Source organism: Coenobita brevimanus, chromosome 46 (genome assembly GCF_032717465.1).
Source record: "Coenobita brevimanus isolate Jiangsu-jjx chromosome 46, ASM3271746v2, whole genome shotgun sequence".
NCBI lineage: Eukaryota > Metazoa > Arthropoda > Malacostraca > Decapoda > Coenobitidae > Coenobita > Coenobita brevimanus.
In genome coordinates, this window is record NC_136999.1 from 7586619 (window position 1) to 7610892 (window position 24274).

General features: G+C 42.6%; 1 protein-coding gene and 1 non-coding gene across 2 annotated transcripts in view; both read right to left on the bottom strand.

The window, feature by feature from the left end:
* HDAC11 (Histone deacetylase 11) overlaps positions 1-24274 on the bottom strand; it is a 76591-nt gene that overhangs the window by 48753 nt on the left and 3564 nt on the right. The window contains exons 2-3 of the mRNA XM_080271614.1: positions 22131-22269; positions 21815-21925 (exon numbers count right to left, since the gene is read on the bottom strand). Of these exons, the coding sequence (XP_080127740.1) occupies positions 21815-21925; positions 22131-22269 (250 nt within the window). The remainder of the gene's footprint in view (positions 1-21814; positions 21926-22130; positions 22270-24274) is intronic.
* On the bottom strand, positions 8821-8939 carry LOC145398856 (5S ribosomal RNA). The gene has a single exon (XR_013897191.1). It is a non-coding gene; the product is annotated as a 5S ribosomal RNA (ribosomal RNA).

The following is a 24274-nucleotide window of genomic DNA, read 5'->3' on the forward strand; positions in this document are numbered from 1 at the left end:
TGCTTTCAACATTTTTAGCAGTTAACCCAAACACACCTGCTGCCATCCCCACCTGCATCCTGCAGCATCAATCAAAGTCAAAGGTCCAAACACTGGATCTGCAGGCTCCAAACCTTCCCTGTCTCAGTCAAACTCATCATTCAACAACCATTTGTAATGTTCTCTCTATGAGTCTTTAATATCCCCACTGTTAACCATTGCCCTTCCTTTGTCATTATTCACATACTGTTCACCTATGATGTCCCTATTCTCCCTCTTCATCTGATATGCCACCTTAAATATTATATTCTTCCTTTCCACACAATTTATGTCATCAAGTAAAAGTCTGTGACTCAGTCTTTGCCCTGTAAACCTCTTTTCTGGACCAACACTTGACAGCTTTCTTTTCTCTTTAACTGCAGCTTCTACACCCCCATCCCACCATCAAGTTACTTTATGTCTTGGGGGGGGGGGGGCCCTTGTCCATCCACAAACTGAATCAGTAACTCTAAAGAGGTTGCTCTTGAGGGCTCTGTACTGTTCATTGACACTTCTGTCAGTGTCTCCCTGTTCAGCCACCACTCTCCTCATATCATTATACAAGGCATCCTTTACAGCTAGGTTTTTCAGCTTCCATATTTTCCTCCTAGGTGCATGGATCCTCTTTTTCATGACCTGCTCCTTAAGCACCACATCACATATCAGTATCTTGTGTTGCTGCACACACACTCTTCACTCCCTATAACTTTAACGTTCCTCGCTAATCTCATATCAGCCCTCCTGACCAGGAAATGATCTATCTGGCTGCAATTTCCCCTAAACTCTTAAGTAATCAACCTACTCTCTCTTTTCCTAAAATGTGTGTTGCACACAGTCATGTTCATTGCCTCTCCAAACTCAAGTATCCTTTCCCCTTCCCCATTTCTTGTACAATATGCACATCCTCCATGTATTCTTTCATATTCTCGAGCTGCATCACCTAAATGACCATTTAAGTCCCCACCCAAAACTACAATCTCATCATCCCTCATACCACTTACTTCACATATTAAATCATCCCAAAATTTATCCATCTCTGCCTCATCCAAGCCTGCCTGTGGAGCATACGCCGATATAAATGCAAACATAATCCTACCGAACATTATTTTCACTACAGTTATCCTATCACTTACTCGCATAACATTCATGACATATTCCACCCATTTCTCCCTGACCACATACCCACACCACCATACCCATCTGTCCTGTCATGCCAAAACAGCTTGTAAAAACAGTCCCTCCCAGCAGTCATTCTGGTTGATCCTCCCCTATTCCAGACTTCCTGCACACATCCCACATTCACCCACCTCGTACTCAGTGCCTCATCCACTTCCCTCTCTCTACCCCTCAAACTTCCCACATTCCACGATGCCACTCTGATCCCCCTGGGTGATCTTGTGTTCTCAGGCTTGCTTTGAATTTCATTCTTTAACTTGGTCATAATCAGAAAAATAATAAAGGAGAGAGACATGCCACAGGCCCTATCCACTGCACAGTTCCAGGTCCAGGCAATGGATGTGGGACCCCTAGCCCACTAGTCTTGACCAGTGGCTGTGGCAGTGGCCTCAGGGCACGCTGCCAGGACAGCTACGGGGACACCCTCCAAGCGCGCATTGACACTTACTGCACCGCCGTTACACACCCATTGACAGGGCAGCCTCCTGGGGTGCTACTCCCAGGTTCGGGCCCCTCTCTATTGGGCAGAAGTGGCAGCCTGGGAACTGCAATGTCCTGCAGCCTCTAGCACAGGTCTGAGCCCCAACTCACTCCGGCCCCATGATCTATGCTGGCGGAGCCCTCATCATGCCTCCCCTCAAAAGGTCTGCCACTAGGTAGCGGGGGCAAAGTTTTCTGGTGCATGCCCTTCCCGGCGTCAATCCCTGTGACCTAGTGGGGTATGCTGTGTGATATGTAAGGCACATGTGGTGTAGTGATGAGATAGTTTGAGTAAGTATGCTGGTCTACTCTCCATGTCAGTGTCACACTGAAATGGTCAGCAATGGGGGATGGTTAGGTAGCTAATGAAACAGAAGCTCCAGCTTTTCCTATCACAAGCATTTCCATTCCCCTCATGGGTACCACCCTGAATAGCTAGTGCTTCAGTCTCCTCCCACGAAAATATTTTTAAATTTGCTTTGAGGGGTTCAACAATTAGAGCTGAACACTCCCTTGGAAAACTTCAGATTCCAAGGAGTTCCTATGCCTGTATGGGTGAATTTTTAGTTGATGACAAAATTTACTGAATGAATATATTACATACAGAATGAATTACAACTCTGCTTCATGTAGGCGTAAAGCAATTAGCTTCTGCTTTGCATGAATCAAGTCTGGCCGGGCCGCTCATTTCCAAACTTAACTGAGTGTAAACAATGCTCACTTGCACGAAACAGTACTATCATGAAGTGACTTTTTTTACTTCCATGCTCACCTCCCTATTTCTTATCCATCCATCCATCATTCAATCCTACGTTGCCCCATGAGGGGCGTCGGAGCCCAGGGCTTGGTAAGTTGGTCCTGACATTTAAGATGAGAGTGACCAGCCTCACTCAACTCTGAGTGGCATTACATGAGCAATAAACCCCAACCATCCCTTGGATATAAACCTTCACCTGCTCAATCTGACTGGAGTACCGTAATTAGCTACTAAACCACCAGGCGCCAAAATTTGGTTATATGGTTACCACCCAGCGTAGTAAATGGTTTCTTGGTGTACAGGAAACTGTTTGGCTTGTCACTCAGTGTAGTCACCCACAGGCAGAAGGAAGAGGAATGAAGGAAAGAAAGACAGAAGAGGGAGTGTAAAGTCACCACTGCTTTCAAAGAACCAGCAACTTTTCTTCCTTGTTGTACCCTTTCAAGCACTTCACCCTCTAAACTTCAATCCTTACTCATCACACTACCCAAGGACTTAAATGAACTCACATTTTCCATTTCCACACCATTCAGCTTCATTGTGCATCCATTGAATTCATTGCCCTCAAAGACCAGAACTTTACTCTTCCCTACATTCACCTTTATATTCCATTTCTTACACATACTCCCAAACTCACTCGCCAAGCCTTGCAGTTCACCTTCATCTTCACTTAAGAATACTGTACCAGTGTCATCTGCAAACAGAACAGGAAGTTTCCAAATGATGCCCTCTGTCATTAGGGCTGCTCCAGTATCCACCGCCCTACCTTGTATCTCTTTTATAACTCCATCCAAATACAGACTGAACAACCACAGAGACATGACATCCATGCATTAATCCAACTGTCAGGTAGAAAAATTCACTTAGTTCACTATCTACACATACTGCAGCCCTAGTCCCCTCATACATATTCTTCACAGCATTCAGCAGCTTTCCATTCATTCCATATATTCTTAATATTTTCCTGATTCCATATCATATGCTTTATCCAGATCCATGAGGACTGCATACTAGAAACTTTTCCACTAAACACCTTACAATATATATCTGATCTACACAATCTCTTCGCATCCTAAAACTTCCCTGTTCTTCTCCAACTAATTCCAATTACAGTATTTCCCTAACTTTGTCAATAAGTATCCTACCATATACTTTTCCTATTACCCTAAGACGAATGCCCCTATGACTCCCCTTTTCCTTTGTACAGGGGAATACTTATACCTGGCTTCCAATCCTCACTTATTTTCAAACATGTGCTTGAATTCCCACCTGAAGGGGGAAGACCATCAGATTTGACAAACTTTTAGATTTACCAACCCCTGCTTCCCCTTTACTCCATTATAGTTAGGGTCCACAGTATATGATCATTATGGTCCCATGTGAAGACTCACTGGTTGACAAACAACTTGTATTTTCGTTTATATTGTGCAATCGCACACAAGCAAGTCTATTAGTTTGTTCCATGATGAACTTTGCACTCATCACTATCAAGTGTGCAGTAGTACTGTAGTAGTAGTTGTTTTCTAGGCAGTCTGGCCGAACAGCCCCAAGTCCCTGAGGAAGGCCACGGCCAAGACTGGGCTTTCCCATAGAGCTCTCAAGGAGTGTATGTTGTGTTGTTGGTAATGGTGATTGTGTGTTTCCCATTTCTCACGTCTCTCTTTTTTGAATACTTTTTATTCATGTATTATTTTTTTCTGTAAAAACTACTTGATCAAATTTACTCAAACTTTGGGATGTTGTTGCTCATATAAAGTAACAAAACATAAATAAATCAGATAAATATAAGAAAAACAAATGTACCTTTATAAGTAACAACAGTCTGCTCCCCTTAAGGTGAGGTGTGGAATGCGACTGTGTTTTGCTGCCCAGTTTGTGAGAAGGGTCACTGTAGATATGGCTGGGGCTATTTTGAGCCTGTTTGAGGTGAACCATTCATGTAGTGTGTTGAGGTAAGGTTGGAGGATGTGTGCAGCTCTGTATGCATTTTGGTGTATCCATGTAAGTATTATGTCATCCACATAAGAAGCTATATGTATTTGTGGTGTGTGAGTTGTGGGTATGTCATGCATGTATAGGTTAAAGAGAATAGGGAACAAAACAGATCCTTGGGGGACACCGTTTGTGAAGTTTCTGATGTTCAATGACTGACCAGCAAATGTTACATGTGCACATTTGCCTGCTAAATAGTTTGCCAGCCATCTTTTTGTGTTATTGTGCATGTTTATGTTCTGTATTTTGTTTATGAGGTTGTGGCAAGGGATGGCATCAAAAGCTTTGCTAATGTCTAGTGTGACTAGGAGTGTTCTGTGTGGTGGCCTAGCTGAATTGATGCCATCAAAAGCTCTCTGTGTAAGGTCTGAAGAAGAGTGTTTGTGGAGTGTAGCAGCCTAAAACCATGTTGTGATGGGGCTAGGGGGATGCGAGGTGTAACTAGTTGTAATACCAGTCGTTCAATGAATTTGAAGGGGATGCAGAGGAGTGTGATGGGGTGGTGTGAGAAAGATAACGTGGGGTCTTTGTTGGGTTTGGGGATAGTGATGATAGTGCCATGCTTCCAGATGTTGGATATTATGTTGTTCGAGTAGCTGTAGTTTGATGTGCTGGTGAGTGCTTGTATGCCTTGTGGTCCAAGTTTAAGGTGTATGTTGCTTATGTTGTCTGGTCCACAGGCAGATGAGTGCTTAAGGCTGCTAATGATGTGCTTCGTCTGGTTGTAAGTGAAAGGTATGAAGTCTGGGTCTGTGGGGAACTGTCTCTTGCATTGGCTGACACGTCGGTCGTCTTGTTGGGGGTTTGTTTGTTGTTAGGTATTGTGTCTATTGTTGTGATGGTGGCATGTGATTGTGTAGTGTTGCTGTTGGAGAGTGTGATGCTGTTTAGTGTTTTGTAGAGTTTGCTGGTGTTTGTTTTGTGATCAAGTGTTTGGGGATAATTATTCCAATTTAGTGTTTGCTGTTCTGATACTTTATTGTTTATCTGAGTGTTGAGTTCTTGTATTTGTTGTATGGTGTCTTGTGTATGAGGTGTTGGGGAGTGTCGTAGTGTGTCGCACTGACTGATGAGGCCTTGAATTTCTGATGTGAAGTTGGGGTTGTGTCTCTTTCTGTTGCCTCTAGGGATGTGTCTTTTGTCTGTCAGGTGTGTTAGTGTCAGTGATGGAACAATAGTGTGGTGTTGGAGTTCAAGCACTGAAAGATGTGAATACAGGTAACCACAATTTTAGGTGTGTTAAAAACTTGTTTTAGACTTATTTTTGATGGTAAGCAGCAAATGAAGTACAGTACAGTGAAGTGAAATAACCAGTTTAGGTGAGGTGGAAACTTGTTTTTAGACTGTTGCATGGGTGACCCTAGGCCAATAACATATCCCCAATTAACCTATGTTATAAATATCTCCATCCATCCATCCATCCATCCATCATTCAATCCTATGTTGCCCCATAAGAAAAGCAGGAACCCAGGACTAGGCAAGTTGGTCCTGACATTTAAGATGAGAGTGACCTGCCTCATTCATCCCTGAGTGGCATTACATGAGCAGTAAACCTCAACCACTCCTTGGATATAAGCCTACACAGGCTCAATCCAACTGGAGCACCTAATTACCCACTAAACCACCAGGCACCATACAAATATCTCAATATATGATACATCATTATGCAGTGGATTTGTTCAAATGAATCCTCATCGTAAAAGAGGACATGGTGTACATATTCCATCACTGGCCTATCTCATCCACAATGAATGCTTGTTCAGTTACAGACATTAAGAATATTATTCACACAGAGGACACTGGCTGGTACCATCTTCATGTCTGTTTACTGAGAGTAAATATTTTATTATTTTCCAATAGATGAAGCTCCAGACACTAAGAATATTTTGTTATTTATTAATAGTGAAATGTGACATTCACACTGATAAAGAATTCTGTGAAGAAAGCAGCTGGGGTTGATGAGGTGTAAGTAGAGATGATTAAGTGTAGTGGAGAGAGCGGAATGAATTGCTTGTTGGAGTGTTTGTGAGGCGTAGACTGTAGCACCAGTCGAACAGGGCAGTATTCCCGAGGTGGATGGAAGCTGGTGATAGGGAGAGCTGGAGCTCCCACTTCACCAGCCCACAGGATTTGATTCTGACCATCTCCCTTTGCTGAACATTTTCAGTGCTCTCAGTTACACAGAGAGTAGGCCTGCATACTCTCTTAATACATCTACCTTCAACTGTCTGCACCACACTACATGCACATAAGATCTCACACCATCTATCCCACTCCCTTCAGCAATGGCCGCTGCATTTATTACTATCAAACGAGGTGCTACCTCGGATTGCCACCACCGGCAGGGTAGGGCTGGTAGCACAGGGTCCTCCTGGTCGCCATCAGGCGACTGTGCTGGCAGCGACTGTTACAATTTCCAGTCATGCTCGTCAGTGGATAAGTGAAGGTGTAGCCTTATTCATTCATTCATTCATTCATTGCCAGACGCCATGTATCCCAAACGGGGTGGCCAACGGCTTAAGAGTTAATTGTTTTACAGGGAGGGGCACTAATCCTCCACCAACCCCACTTGACACATAGAGATGCCAACAGCATCTGGTGTTCCCAGGCGGTCACCCATCCAAGTACTAACCAGACCCAACGTTGCTTAATTTTACCAATATCCGTGGCCTTAGCACCAACCTAAATTCAGTTCATTTTTTCCTGCAGTCCATATCCCATCTGGCCCTATTCCTCACAGAACCACAAATCTCACCCTCTACAGAAATATCCCCATTTTGTTTTCCCAGTTACCATCTCCACAATAATTTCCGTAACAAAGGCAGCACCTCTTGTTATATCAAATCTCAATATGCAGTTGACACTATTTTAAACTTCACTTCATCCAGTTTTGATTACTCATTGTATAAACTATCTATCTATTCTATCTATTGCCAGATGCTTCAGTCCCGTTTGGGTGGCCACAAACAAATCGCCTCCACGTCACTCTGTCCCCTGCCATTTCACTGCCCTGCTCCCAACTCACACCCCCCTCTCTCATATACCTCTCCACCCCATCCCTCCATCTCATCCTCAGCCTCCCCCTCCCTCTTCCCCCCTCCACCTCACTCACATACACTGTCTTCATTAGTCTTTCACCCTCCATCCTCTCCACATGGCCAAACCACCTTAGTGTGTTCCTCATAACGCTTCCTATCACATCCACATCCACACCACAACGCTCCTTTATATCCTCATTCGTCAGCCTGTCTCTCCATGTGACTCCACAGGCTCCTCTTAAATAACTCATTTCCACTGCTCTCACTCTTGACTTGTGTCCCTCCAACAGCGTCCAAGCTTCACTTCCATACGTTAGAGTTGGTATCACAGTACTGTCATGTAGTAACTTTTTCACTTCCATGCTCACATCCCTGTTTCTTATCACTGCTTTCAAGGAACCAGCATCCTTTCTTCCCTGCTGTACCCTTTCAAGCACTTCACCCTCCAAACCTCCATCCTTACTCATCACACTACCCAAGTACTTAAACGTACTCACATTTTCCAGTTCCTCACCATCCAACCTCGCTGTACATTCACTGACTTCACCTCTCTCAAAGACCATCACTTTACTCTTCCCTGCATTCACCTTTAGATTCCGTTTCTTACACACTCTCCCAAACTCATCCACCAAGCCTTGCAGCTCCCCTTCGTCTTCACTCAACAACACAGTGTCATCTGCAAACAACAGTACAGGGAGTTTCCAAACACTACCCTCTCTCACCAGGGCCACTCCAACATCCACTACCCTACCTTGTACCTCTTTTATTACCCCATCCATGTACAGATTGAACAACCATGGAGACATGACACATCCGTTTCAACCCAACCTTCAAAGAGAAAAATTCAGTTAGTTCACCATCCACACACATTGCAGCCTTAGCACTATCATACATACTCTTCACAGCATTCAACAACTTCCCCTCTACTCCATATATTCTTAATACTTTCCACAATCCTTGTCTATCCACCCTGTCATATGCTTTCTCCAAATCCATGAAAGCCGCATACAACTTCTTTCCCTTCTCTAGAACCTTTTCCACTAAAGATATAAGAATGAATATCTGATCTACACAACCTCTTCCCTTCCTAAAGCCTCCCTGTTCTTCTCCAACTAATTTATCTGTTCTTTCTCTAACTCTGTCTATAAGTGTCCTACCATACACTTTTCCTATTATACTAAGAAGACAAATGCCCCTATGATTACCACACACTTCTTTTTCCCTCTTTTCCTTTGTCATTCATTCATTCATTCATTGCCAGACGCCATGTATCCCAAACGGGGTGGCCAACGGCTTAGAGTTAATTGTTTTACAGGGAGGGGCACTAATCCTCCACCAACCCCACTTGACACGTAGGGATGCCAACAGCATCTGGTGTTCCCAGGCGGTCACCCATCCAAGTACTAACCAGACCCAACGTTGCTTAACTTCGCTGATCGGACGGGAAGCGGTGTACTCAACGTGGTATGGCCGTTGGCTACAGGGGAATAATTATACTTGACTTCCAATCCTCCGGGACTCTACCTTCCTCCCAGGCCAATCTGCACATCTTCCACATCCATTCTACTACTATCTCTCCCCCATGCTTCAGCATTTCACCACACACTCCATCAATTCCTGGGGCTTTCCCCAATTTAACTTTCTTCATTGCTTCCACAACTTCTATCCTACTGATTTCTTCCTGTCTTCTCACCTCCCTCCTTCTTCCAGCCATTCCCCAGCCACTTATACTCGCATTACTTCCATCCTGTATGTTCAAAAATTCCAATTCCTTAAAGTGTTCTCTCCATCTGCTCACTTTTTCCTCCCTCCTCCACTAGCAATCTTCCATTTTTATCTTTCACTCCCCTGCTAACCTCACTTCCACCCTGTCTTACTCTCTTCACCTCTTTCCAGAACATTTTCTTACAGTCCCTCCACTTTACACTCAAATTCCTTCCAAAATCCTCATCCACTCTCTTCTTACTCTCTCTCACTAATCTTTTCACCTCTCTCTTTCTTTCTACATATAACTCTCTCTTCCGCCTCTCAACTTCTTCCACGCCCCTATTTCTCATCCATTCATTGTATGCTTTCCTCTTTTGTGCCACAGCCTGTCTCACCTCTTCAGTCCACCACGCTGTTCCTTGCACCCCCCTCCGTCTTCTCTTCCTCCCACACACCACATCACATGCTGCACATATTTCTTCTGTAAATATCCTGCACACACCTTCCACGTCCCCCATCTGCTCTAATTCATATTTGCCCAATCGTTCATCCACTTCTCTCTTATACTCTGCCTTTTTCTCATCCTCTTGTAACCTTTCCACTCTCCTTGCAACTACTCCTTCCTCTCGTCTTTCCCTTCTTCTATTTCTCCATCTTACGTGGATCCTAATTCTGGCCACCACCAAGTAGTGGTCAGAAAGTCCAATCCCCCAACCTCTATAAGCTCTTGCATCCATTACACATCTTCGCATCCTTTCATCCACACACACATAATCAATCATTGCCTTCCTTTCATTCAGTTCACCACCCACCCTTCTCATCACTCGCCATGTATACCTGTGGATCACTTTATGCCTGAAGAGGGTATTGGCTATCACCAACCCCCTCCCAGCACAAATGTCCACTGACGCACTGCCATTCTCATCTATCTCAGCAGGCACACCCCACTCACCAACTATTCTATCCACCTTCACATTCCCAACTTTACCATTCATATCACCAATCAAAAACACTTTCTCATTCCCTCCAAACTTTTCCATGCACACTTCCACGTTTGTCCAGAACTCTTCTCTCACTCTGCTAGCACGATCCTGCGTTGGCGCATACACACACACACAATCGCCCACATTTGTATTCCAACTTTCAACCTTACCTACACAATCCTTGACCCAAGTGATCCATACTGTCTTATGCTCTTCTTCCATCTTTTACTCACAACTATACATACTCCCTCTTTTGCCCTCTCATTCTCCCCTGCTCCTGCACATATACCCCATCCATACTTCCATTCTCTCACACTTTCTCCTCTCCATTTTGTTTCAGCTATTCCACATACATCAACTTTCGCACCCTCAAGCACCTGGACAATCTCTCTCTAAAATGTCTAAATATTGACCAAATATATTTGTGTAGTCTATCGTTCTCCCAGTGCTTCTTCAGAACCCAGTGTATCTGACTCCGTATCCACACAGTTGAGTAGCCTAAACCTTGCCCTCAGCACCGAAATTACCATTTTGGGTAATTTTAATGTACTTAATGTTGAATGGTTATCGCTTTCTGCCATGACTGATGATGCTGGTCTAGAGTGCGAGCTGTTTGCAGAATCGTTTAATCTTACACAGCTGGTAAAGCAACCAACCAGAATACCAGATAACCCTGACCATAATGCCCATCTCTTGGATCTATTCCTGACAAATAATCCAGATCAATACAGAATAGAGGTACTGTCACCACTTGGATCCTCTAACCACAATCTCATCAAAGCCTCATTAGTTAGCCCCCCCAAACCTCCCCATTCTGAACCAGTCAATGTGACCTGATGGCACTTTGATAGGGCAAACTGGGATGGATTTAGAAATTATCTTGCTGACATTCCATGACAATCTTTCTTCTCTAGTAATGCCAATCCTACCCAATCCCACATTTGTGACTTAATACTAGCTGGTATGGATTTATTCATACCAAGTCAACATTTCACTAAAAGACTGAACTCTCCAAAATGGTTTGATATCAACTGTGCCAGAGCAACAGCCCAAAAATCATTAGCATATAACTTTTACTGAAAAAACATCTGAATCACTCTTTCAATTTAAAATTGCTAGAAACCATGTAAAAGCTCTAATAAATCTTGCTAAAACAAACTTTCTTCATACTCAAGCATCAAAATTACTTAACATCCCTAATGACAATAGAATATTCTGGTCAACTCTCACTTCTTTCAATAATAAATTTAACATCATCCATTCCCCCACTAAAATCTTCCGATGGTAACATTACAAATGACCCACATGGAAAGCAGATATCTTTGCCAGTATATCTGCCAGAATTTCTACCACTGAGGAAGTCAGCCAGTACATCCCAGTACTAGAATTTGACTCTCCTGAAACTGTTCTACATAAATACAGACAAGATACTTAAAACCCATCCTAGACAGTTTACCTACCAACAAAGCTCCAGGACCAGATGGAATTCCTCCAACTGTTCTGAAAAAGTGTTCCCCAGAACTTGCCTCAGTTGTAGCTAAATTATTCAGACTATGCATACGTACTTCTTCATTCCCTAATTCATGGAAAGATGCCAATATCCACCCAATTCCAAAGAAAGGAAGTTCCTCTGACCCCTCTGATTACAGACCAATAGCTGTCACATCTTCTCTTGGTAAAGTATTTGAAATTTTAATTAATAAGCACATAGTTAAACATCTTGAATCCAACATCTTACTAAGTGATAGACAATATGGTTTTCACCATGAAAGATCCACCATTGACATGCTCAGTCTCCTGACTCATACCATTCATCAATCAATCGACCTACATGGAGAAACTCAAGCAGTAACCCTTGATATCTCTAAAGCTTTCAACAAAGTATGGCACCGTTCTCTGCTGTTCAAACTCCCTTGCTATGGACTAACGTCTTTTGTTCCTCTGCTTTCCTCGTATCTCAGCAACAGAAAAATAAAAGTAGGTGATGTATAATCCAGTTTCCACTCAATTAACGTCGGCGTGCCACAGGGATCAGTTCTGGCGCCAACCCTGTTCCTGATTCATATTAATGATCTCTAATCTGTCACCCACAATCCCATCCATTCATATGCAGATGACTCAACACTTCATAATTCATTCACACTCAGACACCCATTTACAAAGTCTGCTGTCTCTAACTCTCAACTCAGTGCAGCCATGTCCATAAATCAAGACTTATCTACAATCAATGAATGGGGACAAAACAACCTTGTCTCATGTAATAATAGTAAAACCAAATACTGTATATACAATTTAATGATAGACACATATTGCCAGATTGGTATATTATCTTCAATGCTATGAATATTCCCGTCTCCAAAAGTATTGAAATTCTTGGTGTCTCAACCCACGCCGTCCCGGCGACGTGAATTAACGCGGCAACATTGCAAGGTCCCTAATTTGCACAATTTTCAATTTTCGCGAGTGATTTTTGGCACGTATACACGGGACACCTTCCTCTATTCCTCTACAAGATGCCAAGCAGGAACAATGCCTTACACCGCATAACCTCCCCCCCCCCCCAGACGCCATTGTCTCGGCAATTCACCTGTTACCAGTGACCTGGCCAATAAAGACATTCAGGGCCAGAGTGATTCCCCAATCGATGACAACGTGGAGGACAATGTTTACACAGCATTAGAGGAAGAAACAGTCAGAAATGATGATCAGGTAATGTGGGAAAGAAAAGGTCACGAATGGTGATGAGTTAGTGAGTGAAACAATGCTTATAATGCCTATATTACTGTTTGAAAACCAATATACTCTTGTACTACATATAAATTCATACCAAGTAAATAAATAAATACTGTTTATGAGTGGATAAAATAGTTACCCTCCCATAGAACTCGTTTTCTTTGGTGCCACCCTGTTAGAAAACCCAGTCAGGTAAGGAAGGACTTGTACCTAAATCGGGTATTTTAAACCTCAGGTGAGCGATTTCTCTATGAATTTTCGATGTTTCTCACCAAAAGCGGATGTTTGAGCCAAAAAAAAAAAAAAAGTCCAAAAACGTCGGGATGGGGCGGGTTAACAATGCCCTCAGCTGGACCTCTTATGTCATAAAACTTGCTAAAACTGCCTCAGAGAATCTTGAATTATTGTACAGAGCCAGTAACTTCTTCACCGACGAGCAGTTAGCTATAATTTAGAAGAGTCATGGGCACTCTCAGCTTGAATATTGCTCACCCTTGTGGAGTGGATGTGGAGAGGTTGCATTAAAACAACTAGACAAAATTCAGAACAAAGCTGCTGGAATTATTAATAACCCTGCTATTATAAATAAACTACCTCCCCTACAGGTAAGAAGGAATGTTGCCTCCCTTGCATTATTTTACAGGTATTTTTATGGCAAATGCTCAGACGAAGTTGCATCCATTGTGCCACCTCTCCATGCCATCCCTCGTGCTACACGGGCATCTGGCAGCGCTCATGACTGGAAGGTCACTCAGCCATATTGCAGAACTTCTGCCTATCAGAAGTCTTTCATTGCCCAAACTGCATCTCTCTGGAACTCACTTCCCCAGGGTTGTTTCCCTCCAAACTTCAACCTACAGCAGTTCAAGTCCAACTGTCACAGACATTTTATGAATGGAGGACACCAGTAATCTGGTGTATGGATTTTTTTTTTTTTTTTTCTTTACTCATTTGTTTCTCCTTCCTCTGTTGTTATTTACAAAAAAAAAAAAAGGAAGAAGGCATGGATGAGTGAAACTGTGCCAGCAGAATGGAAAAAGGCTGTGACTGTGTCCCTGTACAGAAATAAAGATGAGCAAAGTGAGTGCAAGAATTATCGTGACATAAGTTTATTGAGCGTAGTAGGGAAGGTATACGGATGAATTATTATGGAGAAAGTAAGGCAGATATCAGAAATCCTAGCAAGTGACGAACAGGGCAGCCATAGGAGTGGCAAAGGATGTGTGGATCAAATATTTGCAGTAAGACAGATAGTGGAGACAGCTTGTGAGAAGGACTATGAGGTGTTTATGGCATTCATGGATCTGGAAAAAGCATATGACAAAGCAGACAGAGATGGATCGTGGAAGGTTCTGCACATGTACGGTGAAAATGGTCACCTGCTAGGTGCCATCAAGAATTTTTGTGATGGTAGGGAAGCATGTGTAAGGGCATCTAAGTGAATGGTTCACGATAGGTGTGGGTGTGCTACAAGGTTGTGTGGTGTCCCCATGGTTGTTCTATATATATATATATATATATATATATATATATATATATACAGGCATATCCCAGTTTAACGATCTAATTGGTTAGGTAAAACCCCATCGTTAGGCGGGGTATTGTATATTGGGGTACTTTTAACATGTATTTCAATGTGGACTGTTTACCAGCCTTGGGTTTCCCCCCAAACCAAGTCCAAAACCCACCCAGATGAGCCCAAAAACAGGTTTAAAGGCAATCTAAATGGCCTAACAGCTGTAAAGGAAGCTAACCTAAGCCTAACACCTGTAAAAAAACTCACTAAAACCAACAAATCAGATCTGAATATCGTCATTTATAAGTCTGGAAAAAATCAAGCTTAGCAAACTGTGCCCCAAAATGACAATGTTCACCCCACCTATGGCTAAAATACATTAATCAAAGTCTAAAAACAGTTTATAAATCAACCTAAACACACAATTTTAGTATAAAATATCATCCCAATTGGTAAGAAAAAATCAAAACCCATCATTAAACTGGGGTTTGGCCATCGTTAAGCGGGGTATGGTGTAATTTCTACCCCCATCGTTAAGCGGGGTATGGTGCAATTTCTACCCCCATCATTAAGCCGGTGTATTGTATCTAGGGGTATCGTATATCGAGGTATTACAATATATATATATATATATATATATATATATATATATATATATACACACACACACACACACACACACACACACATATATGAATGGGGTGATGAGAGAAGTAAAAACACGAGTAATGGAGAGGGGGATGGCATGAGTAATGAATGGTGATGAATGGAATATCTCAAATTTGTTGTATGCTCATGATGCAGTACTACTTGCAATATCGGACAAGAACTTGGTAGACTAGTGCACAGTTTTGCTGCTGTCTGTGAGTGTCGTGCCTTGAAAGTAAATGTAGAAAAGAGTAAAGTGATGGTTATTGAGAGAGAAGGTGACTCCCAGTGTGATGTTACAGTGAATGGAGAGAGACTGGAACTGATGAGAGAGTTCAGATACCTGGATACAGTGTTAGAAATGAGAGGAAAATGTGCAAAAAAAGTGGAAAGTAGAGTGACACAAGGAAGGAAAGTAGCTGTTGTTATGAAGGCCTTGATAAGAAACAGGCCTGAGTGTTGCAGGTGCATGAGGCTTACATGAAGGAGTGTTAGTGCCAACAAATATGGATGTGAGACTATGGTATGGCATGAAAATGAAATGTCAAGAGTGAGAGCAGTTGAGACAGGACTGCTGAGGAGTGTATGTGGAGTAGAGTGGATAGAATACAAAATACCGTAATGTGATTTGTGAAAGATGTGGAGTGAGGAAGTGTGTGGACACCAGAATCGAAGTGTACTGAGATGGTATGGTCATGTGGAGAGAATGGATAACAATAAAGTGGTGAAAAAGGTATTTCTGAGTGAATTTGAAGGGGGGAGGAGGCAAGGTAGGCCAAGAAGATGGAGGGATATGGTGGATGAGTGTGTGAGGAAGATAGGTGTGGCAGTCGGTAAGGCTAGGGAACTAACGAGATCGAGCTGGCTGGATGAATGTTGTGAGAAGAAGTGCATGATCATGGATCTGGCACCCCTTTATAATGTGACAGCATCCGGACTAACTCTATCGGATACGTTTATGTGAAGCTACAGAATGAGGTGAATGTTTTTGGCGTATCAGATAGAGCCAGGATTTAGGAGGCTTGAATGATGAGTGAATGAAATCTTGGCCCATTGAACTGGGCAAACTTGGGCTGTCTGGCTACTCCTCACTCTGCCCTACAGGGAAAAGGAGGTCCAGATGATGACAATGATTAACCCCTTATGGGCGGGCAACTTGTCAATTATATGACCGTGTGGGGTGGCATATTTTTGGAAAACTAATGTATCAAAGAATAAGCCTAAATGTGCATAAATTGATGAAAATGGATGAAAAACGAAGGCAAGAGGTGTTACATGAATGGTAATACGTCTCTGCTGGCTGTGAGAGGAGGAGGGGAGGAGTGAGGGAGGAGTGCAGGCAGGCAGCTTATCACCAGGCACGCCTTGGGTGAGGCTAGCAAACTATTCACTCATTTGCTTTTTCTTCACCACTGATCACTATATTTATCATTTATGCATTCTTTACACTATTCATTGTCTTCATAATGTTATGTATGTGTTTTCTATTATACTTGAACACTTATGACAATAAAACCTACATATGTATGTACTATTTTACTTGAACAGTTATAATACTACAACTTATATATGTATATTCTGTTTTACTTGTTGCAAGGCTTGGAAGAGTAGAGGGCAGGACAGTAGGTGACAAAGATGCTTTATCACCCAATTTCACCAATAAATTAGGACCAAAAATGGCTGGACGTTACATAACGTCGCCCGCCTGTTAGGGGTTAATAGTGAGAGTAAGATGCATAGATGGATATGAGAGACCTGAAAGCTGGTGACTTGCTACATGTATGAAGTAACACAAAGGAGACTGACTGGCGCCTTCTGCATGCATATTCAAGAAACCATTATAATGTATTATTTTCCACAGGTATAATTATTCCCTTGTACAAAGGAAAAGGGGAAAAAGAAGTGTGTGGTAATCATAGGGGCATTTGTCTTCTTAGTATAATAGGAAAAGTGTATGGTAGGATACTTATAGACAGAGTTAGAGAAAGAACAGAGAAATTAGTTGGAGAAGAACAGGGAGGCTTTAGGAAGGGAAGAGGTTGTGTAGATCAGATATTCATTCTTAGATCTTTAGTGGAAAAGTTTCTAGAGAAGGGAAAGAAGTTGTATGCGGCTTTCATGGATTTGGAGAAAGCATATGACAGGGTGGATAGACAAGGATTGTGGAAAGTGTTAAGAATATATGGAGTAGATGGGAAGTTGTTGAATGCTGTGAAGAGTATGTATGATGGTGCTAAGGCTGCAGTGCGTGTGGATGGTGAACTAAGTGAATTTTTCTCTTTGAAAGTTGGTTTGAAACAGGGATGTGTCATGTCTCCATGGTTGTTCAATCTGTACATGGATGGGGTAATAAAAGAGGTACAAGGTAGGGTAGTGGATGTTGGAGTGGCCCTGGTGAGAGAGGATAGTGTTTGGAAACTCCCTGTACTGTTGTTTGCAGATGATACTGTGTTGTTGAGTGAAGATGAAGGGGAGCTGCAAGGCTTGGTGGATGAGTTTGAGAGAGTGTGTAAGAAACGGAACCTAAAGGTGAATGTAGGGAAGAGTAAAGTGATGGTCTTTGAGAGAGGTGAAGTCAGTGAATGTATAGCGAGGTTGGATGGTGAGGAATTGGAAAATGTGAGTACGTTTAAGTATTTGGGTAGTGTGATGAGTAAGGATGGAGGTTTGGAGGGTGAAGTGCTTGAAAGGGTACAGCAGGGAAGAAAGGTTGCTGGTTCCTTGAAAGCAGTGATAAGAAACAGGGAAGTGAGCATGGAAGTAAAAAAGTTACTACATGACAGTATTGTGATACCAACTCTAACGTACGGAAGTGAAGCTTGGACGTTGTTGGAAGGACACAAGTCAAGAGTGAGAGCAGTGGAAATGAGTTATTTAAGAGGAGCCTGTGGAGTCACATGGAGAGACAGGCTGACGAATGAGGATATAAAGGAGCGTTGTGGTGTTGATGTGGATGTGATAGGAAGCGTTGTGAGGAACACACTGAGGTGGTTTGGCCATGTGGAGAGGATGGAGGGTGAAAGACTGACGAAGAGAGTGTATGTGAGTGAGGTGGAGGGTGGAAGAGGGAGGGGGAGACCGAGGATGAGATGGAGGGATGGGGTGGAGAGGTATATGAGAGAGGGGGGTGTGAGTTGGGAGCAGGGTAGTGAAATGGCGGGGGACAGGGCGACTTGGAGGCGATTTGTTTGTGGCCACCCCAAACGGGATTGAGGCGTCTGGCAATAGATAGATAGATAGATTTTCCACACAGTGAGCTACAGGCACTAAAAAATATTTTGTTACAGGGTACTTGCTTAGTGTGGAAGTGAGAGCACAGATTAATATGAACAGAACCAAAAGCAGGTGACTTGCTACATAAGTTACATCATACAAAGGAGACAGGCTGGTGCCAAATGCATGCATATTTATGTGAACATTTTATTCATTTCCACACAAGGAGCTACAGGCATGCACAGTGCACATAGGCATGCAACATAAGCCCCTGCACAAGCTCTGGTATGGCAACAAAGGCTATAAACTTCAAAACAAACTCAGCACACACCAACACTGGACAGCTTACTCTCTGTGACTGAGGTGGAGAGGGCAGCAGCCTTTGTTCTGGCAGTCACTGCCAGTGACGCAGAGGTGTTGCAGGGAGCGGCAGGTAGTTTGAAAAACTTTTACTTTGATGCGCACTATCAGTTAATGCAACAAAAAGCAGATACTGCTTTGTTTCAGCCAGATGTTTTGCTTTATCAGATCATCATATACACACAACAAAAAAACTATCATTACACCTTCTGCGCGATATAAAATGACACTACGAATGAAGGTGTTTGATAACAGCCTCCTCCATTGGTATCCCTGCGTGTGTTTGTTGCATATTTATTATAAGCTATATCCATTGCTTCTCCCATGCATATTTCTACCTCGTCCTATTTGGCAACTCACCCACTGTCAGGCTTACCAAAAACCCTAGCGAGACAGCCAGGTAGTTCAGTATGAAACACATCGGACCCCCCTGTAACAATAGTTTTTTTTGCTGTGTGTACAAGGTCTGTTCAGAAAGTATCTGACCTTAGGTTCTAAAAAATAAATAGTTAACCTGTTGAGCTAGGTCACTGATCCCCCTCAAAGTAGGCCCCTTCTGGCTTGGCACACACAGCCCAGTATTCTTTCCACTGCCTGAAACATTTTTCAAAGTCAGTTTTCAGTATCTCCTGCAGGTGCTTCATTGCATTTGTCATGATCTCTTCTCTCGTCTCAAATCGGGAACCCTTCAGTGGAGTTTTAAGCTTGGGGAATAACCAAAAGTCGCACAGAGCCATAGAGCCGTGTCTGGTGAATAAGGTGCCTGCCGGACCTGTGGGATGTTGTGCTTTGCTAAAAATTACTGAATCAGTTGAGAAGAATGGGCAAGAGCACTGTGATGGTACAGCTTCCAACTTGTCACTTTCCAAAGGTCTGGTCTCTTCCGCTGAACTGCGGCATGAAGACAGTGGATAACATCAAGGTGGTAATGTTTGTTGACAGTCTGACTTTCTGGTGCGCATTTGTGATGCACAACACCATGGTAGTCAAAAAAAAAAAAAAAAAAAAAAAAAAAAAGTCAACATGCGAGTGCATTTCACCTTGCTGTGAACCTGTCATGCTTTTTCTGGCCGAGGTAACTATGCATGCTTCCACTGGGACATATATGCTCTGGTTTCTGGGTCGTACTCACACACCCAAATCTCATTTCCAGTGGTAACAGTTTTCAGAAGGTCTGGAACGTGATTTGCACACTCCAACATGCCTTGAGCAAAGTTCATCCAAGAGAAGGAATCATGATGAATACAATGAAGCACCTGCAGGAAATACTGAAAACCAACTTTAAAAACGTTCTGGGCTACGTGTGTCAAATAGAAGGGGCCTGCTTTGAGGGAGATTAGTGTCCCAGCCCACCGGGTTAACTATTTATTTTATCAGAGTATAAAGTCTGATACACCCACTGCAAACTGACTTACGACCTATGCACAGAATTGCTGTGGGAGAGTTGTCTGTCTTTGGTTTGTGTTTCCACCTCTACCAAGTGAATTTTTTGGGCAAGAAGTAACTGGCAACTCCCCTGGTGTCGGCGGGAGGTGGTGACACACTCAGCATGTCAGTGCTTGCCCAGAAGAGAGAGAGGCAGTATATGGTCCAGTCGCTCCAAGCTTGCACCTCCCACTTTATTTGTATGCATTACTGTTTGCCCTGTTATCTTCCTTGAGTCGAGTTGTCATGCCTGGAAAGTACTGCTCAAGGGATGAGAGGGTCAGTATCATTGCATGGTGGCAGGATAATGTCCCTATCAACGTGATTTGTGAACGTACTGGACGCACAAATTCGACATTCATGAAGATTCTTGCTGCAGCACAGGGCCTGCCACCTGATATCGTACCAGAGCACAAGCACGGCGGTGGAAAGAGGAGGATGACTTCCAGAGGTACAGATACACTTCTAAAGAGGGAAGTAATCAAGAATCCTCGACTGACAGCAGCAGAATTGAAGAGAATGCATCCCCAGCTGTTACAAGACATCTCAATTCGAACTATCCAACACCGCTTGCAGAAGGAGCTGGGTTTGCCAAGCCACAGCGCAATGAAGAAACCGCTTCTCACTGGCTGCATGAAGAAGCAGCACATTCAGTTTGCCAAGAAGTAGGCACACTGGACTTCGGATGAGTGGAAGAAAGTTATGTTTTCCGACGAAAGCACATTTCAAGTGTCCCAGGTGCATTCTGCCAAGGTTCGTCGCCCTGCCTCTTGTAGTTGATATGACCCTTCTTACACAGTGCTGACTGTTAAGCACCAATAATCAGTAATGGTATGGGGGTGTTTCTCAGGTGAAATGAGAAAGGAAGGCCTCTACTTTCTTCCTAAGAACTTGATGATGAATGGTGGCCGGTACAGTATATTCAAGGTCTGAAAGATCATTTGTTAAACTTTTCTGCTATTCATGGGTGCAACTTTTTCATGCACGATTCAGCTCCATGTCACAAGTCAAGAACGGTGACAAAATGGCTTCAGGATAATCAGACTGAGGTCCTCGACTGGCCTGGCAACAGTCCGGATCTAAATCCGATAGAAAACTGCTGGGCAAAGATGAAGAAAATCATGGCAGAGAAGAAGACACCCAATCTGGACAACCTCAAGACTGAACTGACAAATGTTTGGTGCAAAGAAATGTCCTTAGATTACATTAGAAATCTAAGTGATTCCATGCCAAAATGCATCCAACTGGTCTTGAAAAACAAGGGAAACATGATTTCATATTAATGAATGGCATTTCATGAACAAACATTGTGATATACTGAGAGTTCTGTGTTTTGTAATACCTTGTGGGGGGGGGGAGTCCTTAGTCAATTTGCAGTAGCTCTACTTTCTGAACAGACCCTGTATGTCTGGTAATGCAGCACTGGATAAACGAGGGGATTACTGTTCCAGTCATTCTTAAATTAAGCTTTTAATCAGTTCACCCTGCATGCCAAGTTCATAATCTTTATTTTATCACTGCTACTAACAAAAAGTTATATTCATCGTAGGAGAACCTCCTAGTCGAGAAGACATTTGGCTTGTTTTTCTATTCATAGAATACTTCTTCTGATATGATGTGTCAAGAGGGAATGTGACCACCATGTGATAAGCTTTAACTGATCACAGTGGATTCTCAGGAGAATTTATGACCCTGAATGTACAAAATGATGACAGCTATGATGACAACGACCAGTGATGATGATGATGATGATGATGCCTGCACTGACCTTAAGGCTTCGGAGGTAGGAGGAAGTGTGAACCAGTCTCAAGTCTGCTTCAGTAGCCTCATTTGGGGTCACCAGCTTCATGTTCTTTAATTTCTGCTTCTTTTTTAAATTCTAAAAAGCAGAGAGTAGGTATGATACTATGTGTCTAAGATTCTGCAAAATCTGAAGCATATCTTCATCCAAGGAAATATACAATCAAAAGAATTTTAATCATTTCAGTTCAAGGATAGCAATTTGATTTTATTTGTGCCACTACCAGACAATTATATTTAATCAAAGAGAGACAAAACATAGTGATTTACAAACGTGGACAGACCTTGACAACATTACCCCATTTACAGGCATCAAATGGATGTAGTTTCTCCATGCCCAGTAAATGAATGTTGTACTCATCCCTGTACACTATTGGTGAACATCCCTCTTCTAAATCAATGTACAGCTTGCTTTCTGCAGTTCTGAAATAAAAGACATGCATTAGCTACTCATTACACTGAGATCAATAAGTATCATCATAATAGTGCAACATCATCAATCCTGTTTTTCAATTTTGTGGAGAAGTCTCTAGGAGAGCTTACACTGACAACAATCTCAGTCTCAGATCACCTACCAGGCATATTTTGTCCACTTTAACTAAGAATAAAATTGTCAGTGAGTCCTGACTTTTGAGCAGTTAACCATCCATTCATCCATCATCCAATCCTATGTCGCCCCATAAAGAAGTGTAGGAACCCATGGCTAGGCAAGTTGGTCCTGATATTTAAGATGAGAGTGACCAGCCTCACTTATCCCTGAGTGGCATTACGTGAGCAATAAACTCCAACCTCCCCTTGGATATAAACTTACACTGGCTCAATCCGATTGGAGCACCTTAATTACCCACTAAACCACCAAGTGCCATAACTTGGTTATATGGTTGCCACCCAGCACAGTAAATGGTTTTCTAGTGTACAGGAAACTGTCTGGCTTGTCATTCAGTGTAGTCACCCACAGGCAGAAGGAAGAGGAAAGAATGAAGGAAAGAAAGACAGGAGAGGGAGTGTAGTCACCTGTAAGCAGAAGAAAGAGGGAAGAATGAAGAAAAGAACAACAGAAGAGGAAGGATGAAAGAGAGGAAAGGGCAGAAACCCAAAGCAGCACTACATCGAGTGAGTGGATGGTAAGCGCCTCCACCTACCACAAAAACACTAATATACAGTACAATGTTGCTCACAAAGAAACACCATGGAAGCATGGAAAGCCACAGCGTTGTCCTTCAGTTACAGGAAACGTGCCCCAAAAGGAATGAAATCTCAACCAAGTTAAAGTGGATGCACGATGCAGAATAATATACCGGTAAATGTTACTGCTTATTACTGTCTGACCAGGCTCCAACATGCTTGCATGCCTTGGTCTTGGTCATCTAAAGGCAGTTCTTCATGCTGCTCAATCTCTGGCATGACAAGTTATACTCAAGTGACCAGTATCAAGTGAATACATCTGCTTGGGGATAGGAGTGAGGAGCAGATAGGACTGTGCAGGATGAGTTGGGACGGTAATCGATAATGTAGCAGGCCAGGGAGTACACTCTGTGAAGATGAGGATTGCAAGTTTTGTGGTAGTGGCAGCATTAACAGTGGGACCCTTGGCAAATCCTCTCACCCAGCAGTAATTATCCTTATCATCATCAAAATCATTATCTTGAACATTTTACCTACCTCAGGCATGGATGGGTGCAATATGATCCAGAAACAAGATAAATTATGGAAGTAGGAGAACTATCAACAACATTCCCAGTGAAAGAAGTGAGAAATACAGAGACAAACAGGTAACAAGATTACCATACTCATATGTCCGCCAACATATCTAGAGCTCAGGCCCATAGTAGTTTATAAACACTGTACAGAGATAAAAGTTCTTCATTAATTTCACTGGTTCAAAGTGTCCTCTACCAGTTAATATTCCTAAGCTGAGAGAGGGTTGGTATGATTCTCTGCCAACAGCTGATTTAATTCTGATGTAATGTATCAGCAAGGAAAGTGACATACATCCCAAATGTGAAATACAGACAGTGGACTATAAACAAACTGACTATACACAAACTCTCCTTCAGCATAGATCTTTTATCATTTGGGGGAAAGAAACTAGAGAAAGGAAGCCCTAAGGGATACTTCTGTGGTAATTCTACCTAGTACTCACGATATCTTAATTATCTACTTGATATTCAGGTACAAATCTCATTCATGTGAGCACAGCTAATAAAGATCGTAAATGTAATCGTAGACAACATTATGAATATGATAAATAAGAATTATCTTGTGCCATGACAGAGTTATGAAAACTGTTCATGAAATTAAGGTACTGAACAGCACAAAGAAAGAAGGTGGAATGGTATAGTACACAAACAAAACGGAAGTGTTGTATTGTGTGTGGTGAGTTCTGAAAATGAGTATGGATAGAAATATCTGAGAAGCCTGTTGCCAA